The 4,667-nt window shown below is 61.1% G+C and overlaps 1 protein-coding gene across 1 annotated transcript in view; it reads left to right on the top strand.

The window, feature by feature from the left end:
* The window catches only part of MFSD2A (major facilitator superfamily domain containing 2A), an 8,996-nt gene extending 4,655 nt beyond the window's left edge, over positions 1–4,341 (top strand). The window contains exons 6-14 of the mRNA XM_042015711.1: positions 190–359; positions 455–545; positions 1,073–1,194; positions 1,423–1,506; positions 2,237–2,320; positions 2,625–2,737; positions 2,945–3,088; positions 3,262–3,438; positions 3,756–4,341. Coding sequence (XP_041871645.1) covers positions 190–359; positions 455–545; positions 1,073–1,194; positions 1,423–1,506; positions 2,237–2,320; positions 2,625–2,737; positions 2,945–3,088; positions 3,262–3,438; positions 3,756–3,813 — 1,043 coding nt within the window. The 3' untranslated portion in view covers positions 3,814–4,341. The remainder of the gene's footprint in view (positions 1–189; positions 360–454; positions 546–1,072; positions 1,195–1,422; positions 1,507–2,236; positions 2,321–2,624; positions 2,738–2,944; positions 3,089–3,261; positions 3,439–3,755) is intronic.
* Positions 4,342–4,667: the final 326 nt, after the last annotated feature.

Raw genomic sequence — 4,667 nt, 5'->3', positions numbered from 1 at the left:
GCTTTCCCTCTTCCCCGCTTTCCCTCTTCCCCGCTTTCCCTCTTCCCTCCTTTCCCTTGGGGATTTGGAGGGAGCTGTAGCACAGCTGGGCTGGCTCATTTCTCCCTGGGAAGGGCGGTGACTCGCAGCTGGGGATGCTCTGCTGTGGACGAGGGCTGTGCTCAGTCCCGCTGGCCTCTCCCTCCCCAGGTATGACCGTGGAAGTGCTGGGCACCGTGCTGGGCACTGCCATCCAGGGCCAGATCGTTGGCAAAGTGGACACTCCCTGCATCGAGAGCGCCTTCTTCGGCTTGACCAACTCCTCGGTGGCCATGGAGGAGCTGAACATGACGCACGACACCAAGTCGCTCACAGACACCGTAAGCTGGGCATCCCCTGCCGTGTGCTCCCCTCAGACCGGGCTTGTTCCCGGGATGAGCCCCCGTCCCTGACTGCTGCTGCCTCTCTTGCACAGAGAAATGCCTACATGATCGCCGCGGGGGTCATCGGGGGGCTCTACGTGCTCTGCGCCCTCATCCTGCTGCTGGGCGTGAGGGAGAAGAGAGGTGAGGCTGGAGAGGGGCTGGAATGCTCTGGGCTTGTGGAAACGCTGCTGTTCCTTCCTCTCCAGGAGCCTGGCCGAGCTCTTGGCCTCTCATCTGTGGGTCAAGCCCCTGAGGAGAGGGGCAGGTGGAGCTGAGCTCTGGGTCTGGGGAGGTGCTGCAGAAGGGCAGGAGGCCAGAGCACCTCCATGAGGACTTAGCTCTGCTCTGCCCTGCCAGAGATAACCTTTATCTCGCCCATTTTCAGCTGGCTGAGGTTGCCGGTGCCAACCAGGGCATCCCGGGGGGACGTGATATCCAAACTTCTGTCCTTCCCTGTCCTTCCCTGTCCCTGCTTGTCCCGGGGGGATCAGCCAGGCTGCTCCATGAGCCTGCAGGAGCCCTGGGTGAGGGCAGGGGTTGCCCTGACTCCCTTGGGCTGGGATGCTGTGGGTGGGCAGGGGGTTGTGGAGGGTGCTGAGCAGCGGAATGGGGCACCCACAGGCACTGTTTTGGGGGGGTCTAACGCTGGGCTGATCTCTGCTCCCCAGAGTCCTCTGAGCTGCAGTCAGATGAGCCTGTCTCCTTCTTCCAGGGGCTGAAGCTGGTGATGAACCACGGGCCCTACATCAAGCTCATCGCCGGCTTCCTCTTCACCTCGCTGGCCTTCATGGTGAGCTGGAAGGGCTGGGGACAGGGAACAGCGTGGGGGTGGCTGTGGGGATGATCCCAAGGGGCTTGGGAGCACATGATGGACGGGCCAGAGCTGCCCCAGGCAGAGGGAGGAGGATGTGGCCTCGTGCCCTCGGTGAATGGCCACTTTCTTCCCCTGCCTGCGCTGGGGGTGCAGCTGGGTGAGGACAGACGTGTCCCCCCTGACCCCTGGCTGCCTCTTCCACAGCTGCTGGAGGGAAACTTTGCCCTCTTCTGCACCTACACCCTGGGCTTCCGCAACGAGTTCCAGAACATCCTGCTGGCCATCATGGTGGGTACGGCCCTGTCCTGGAGCCCTGGCGGGGCTGGGACTGTGGCGGGGTCCAGTGGGTGCTGCCTGGGAGCTGGCGAGGGGAGGGAAGCCCATGGGACAGGGCCTCAGGTTCAGTGATCAGAGGTCCCCCTGGCACAAGGGGAGGGAGAAGAAGCTGCCAAGTGTCCTGCAAAGGCCGGGTGGGCTGGCAGGAACAGCGGGGCCTTTGTTCCTGAGGGAACGAGGCCACAGATGAGGGAGACCAGGAGCCATTGGGGGCCTTTTGTCCAAATCCTGCCACTTGTCTCCCTCCCCTCCCTGCTTTGAGAGAAGGATCTCAGTGTTTACTGCCGGGAACGTGGAGCAAAAGAGCTCCTTGAGAGCACTTTCCAGCTTGCCTCATTCCTGGAAGAACTTCCCGCCCTCTCCTCAGTGGGGTGGAAATGTCCAAGGTGCCACGGTGCCCACAGAGCCTGGCTCCTGGCCACGCTGTGTGCAGGTGCCAGGATCAGGTCCCTTCCCAGCACCGAGGATTGAGTCAGATCCTCCCTCTGTCAGGGCAGGAGTGGTGCCAGGGCTCTGCACTGGGGGAGGAGGTGGTCCCACACACCACGTGTGGCTTTGTGCCAGCCCCGGGAGCGTGTGGAAATCACGGGTGCTGGACGTGGGATGGGAGGAGGCTGTGCCAGGAGCTGTTCCTGGCTGGGAAGGGCCAACATGTGACACCATGACCCTGCTCTTCCCACAGCTCTCGGCCACCTTGACCATTCCCTTCTGGCAGTGGTTCCTGACCCGTTTTGGGAAGAAGACTGCTGTCTACGTGGGCATCTCAGTGAGTGGCCCCTGAGGTGTGGGGTGCACGTGGGGATGGTCTTTACCACACGGGATGGGCTGAGTTCCCCCAAAAGAGCCCAGAGCTGGGCAGGGGCTGCTGCTAATGACAGTTTGGTGCCTGTCCTTCCTCCTGCTGTTCGTGCTGTCCTGGATGTGCCCAAGGCCAGCAGCAGTGGTGCTGTGGGGCTTGGGGAGGGACGCTGCACCTCTGGTTCCCTGGCTGGGATATGCGGGAGGGGGAAAAGCCAGGGGGTCTGGGCCAGGCCCTGCTGATGCCAACCTGGTCCCTGCCCCCTCTGTAGTCTGCCATCCCCTTCCTCATCGCCGTGGTTGTCCTGGACAGTAGCCTCTTTGTCACCTACGTGGTGGCCGTCGCCGCCGGGATCAGCGTGGCAGCCGCCTTCCTCCTGCCCTGGTGAGTGTGAGGGGCTGGCGCGCCCAGCAGCGCACCCGAGGGCTGGGCAAGGGCCTTCCAGAGCCTGCCAGAGGGGCTAAAAACCCTCCAAAGGCTTTTCTGCAGTGTTTCCAGCCCCAGGCGGGGCTCCTGAGGGAAATGCTCTCAGCAGAGAGGAGGTGCTTTGTTGTGCCAGTCCCGGTGTTCAGCACCCGTCTCTCTGCACAGGTCCATGCTGCCAGATGTCATCGATGACTTCAAGCTGCAGCACCCCTGCTCCCACGGCCACGAGGCCATCTTCTTCTCCTTCTATGTCTTCTTCACCAAGTTCACAGCCGGGGTCTCCCTGGGCATCTCCACGCTCAGCCTGGAGTGAGTTCCTGCATGGGAGCTGAGGGTGGGCAGGGAGGGAAGCCCTTCCCAAGCTCTGGGAGGGGGTTGATGGGGTCTAAATCCAGTTGTTGCTCCAAAGCTCTCCCCACAGGGTCCAGCTCACCTCCTGCAAACCCCGTTTCCTTTGCCTGAAGGTCCCTTTCTGCCCACAGCTTTGCAGGGTACCAGACCCGGGCCTGCTTCCAGCCTGGCCAGGTGAACTTCACCCTAAAGATGTTGGTGTCCGCTGTGCCCGTGGGGCTGATCCTGCTGAGCCTGCTGCTGTTCAAGCTGTATCCCATCGACGAGGAGAAGCGGAGGAAAAACAAGAAAGCCCTGCAGGATCTAAGGTGTGTGGGGGCAGGATCAGACGGGTTGGGACACACTGTGGCTTGTCCAGGAATCCTCCAGGACCCATGGGTGGTGGCGTGAGGGAAGGGCTGACTTGTTTTCCCAATCCCAACTTCCAAAGGGATGGCGTGAAGTGTTGGGAGATCAGCGGGAACCCGCCCCAGCTGCCACCCACAGCTCGTGTAGGGGCTGCACGAGGTGCTGACATCCCTCTGGAGCCCTTGGGAAGCTCCTGTGCCCCAAGGCAGATATTACTGGGATGCAGACCTTGCCTCTATGGCTTAATCCAGGCCTCATTCCCAACTCTTTCCCCCAGGCAGGAGAGCAACAGCAGCTCGGAGTCGGACAACACAGAACTGGCCAGCATCGTGTGACCCGGGCTGGCTCTGTCTGCTCACACTGGGGCTCCCCAAGGACTCGTCCCCTCCGGGCTGGCCCAGCCCGGTGCCTCTGCAGGTGCTGGAGGAGCCGTGTGGAGCATCCCCCGGCTGGAACTCGGGATCTGTGGCCGTCCCGTGCCTCGCATGGGTGCACAGAGCGCTGGTAGTGTACATTACACACATGGTGGTGCCTCGCCAGAGACAAGCACTCTCCCTGCCGGGCTCTGGAGGGCGGGGAAGGCCGGATTGGGATGGTTTTGCCTGGAACACCCGTGCCCACCCATGGGGGTGATCGTTAGTGTACATTACACTGTCAGTGTCCCCGCGCCCAGGACGTGAGCTCACCTCTGCTGTCTCTACAGAGGGCACTAATGTGGGAGCTGTTCCTTTTCTTTTTTTTACAGAGCCTAATTAACTTAATGATGTAAATACGGGGCTGTTTCCTGTTTGTATATATCTGTACAGAACCCAAACCCGAGGACCTGTTAATATTAATTTACATAAAAGTGGGGGAAGTCGGCAGCGGGTGTGAAGGATTTTTTTTTTCTCCTGGCTGGGATTTTTCACGGCTGTCAGCAAGCCCAGGGTCCCTTTACACACCACGGGGTGCAGGATTGACTTTTCCTGAGCCGTGGTGCAGGAATGCCATAATCCAGGCAGGAGGCTGTGCTCAGCCCCTTGCCCCCGTGCAGCTCCTTGCTCGGTGCCTGTGTCGCAGCCATCCAACAAAGGCTCCATTATTTCCTCCTTTTCAAGAGGGGAACGGGGGTGGAGGGAGGAATGAAATCAAAGTGCTGCCAGCGGAGAGGGTGAACTCAAGGCTGGAAACAGGAGAGGCAGCTGGGGAG

This window comes from Corvus kubaryi, unplaced genomic scaffold (assembly GCF_017639235.1).
Source record: "Corvus kubaryi isolate FWS band 111438036 unplaced genomic scaffold, C.kubaryi_AGA036_p1.0 split3-37304, whole genome shotgun sequence".
Classification (NCBI taxonomy): domain Eukaryota; kingdom Metazoa; phylum Chordata; class Aves; order Passeriformes; family Corvidae; genus Corvus; species Corvus kubaryi.
Note: the sequence above shows the minus strand (reverse complement) of the source record. Positions and strands in the feature narration are given on the sequence as shown.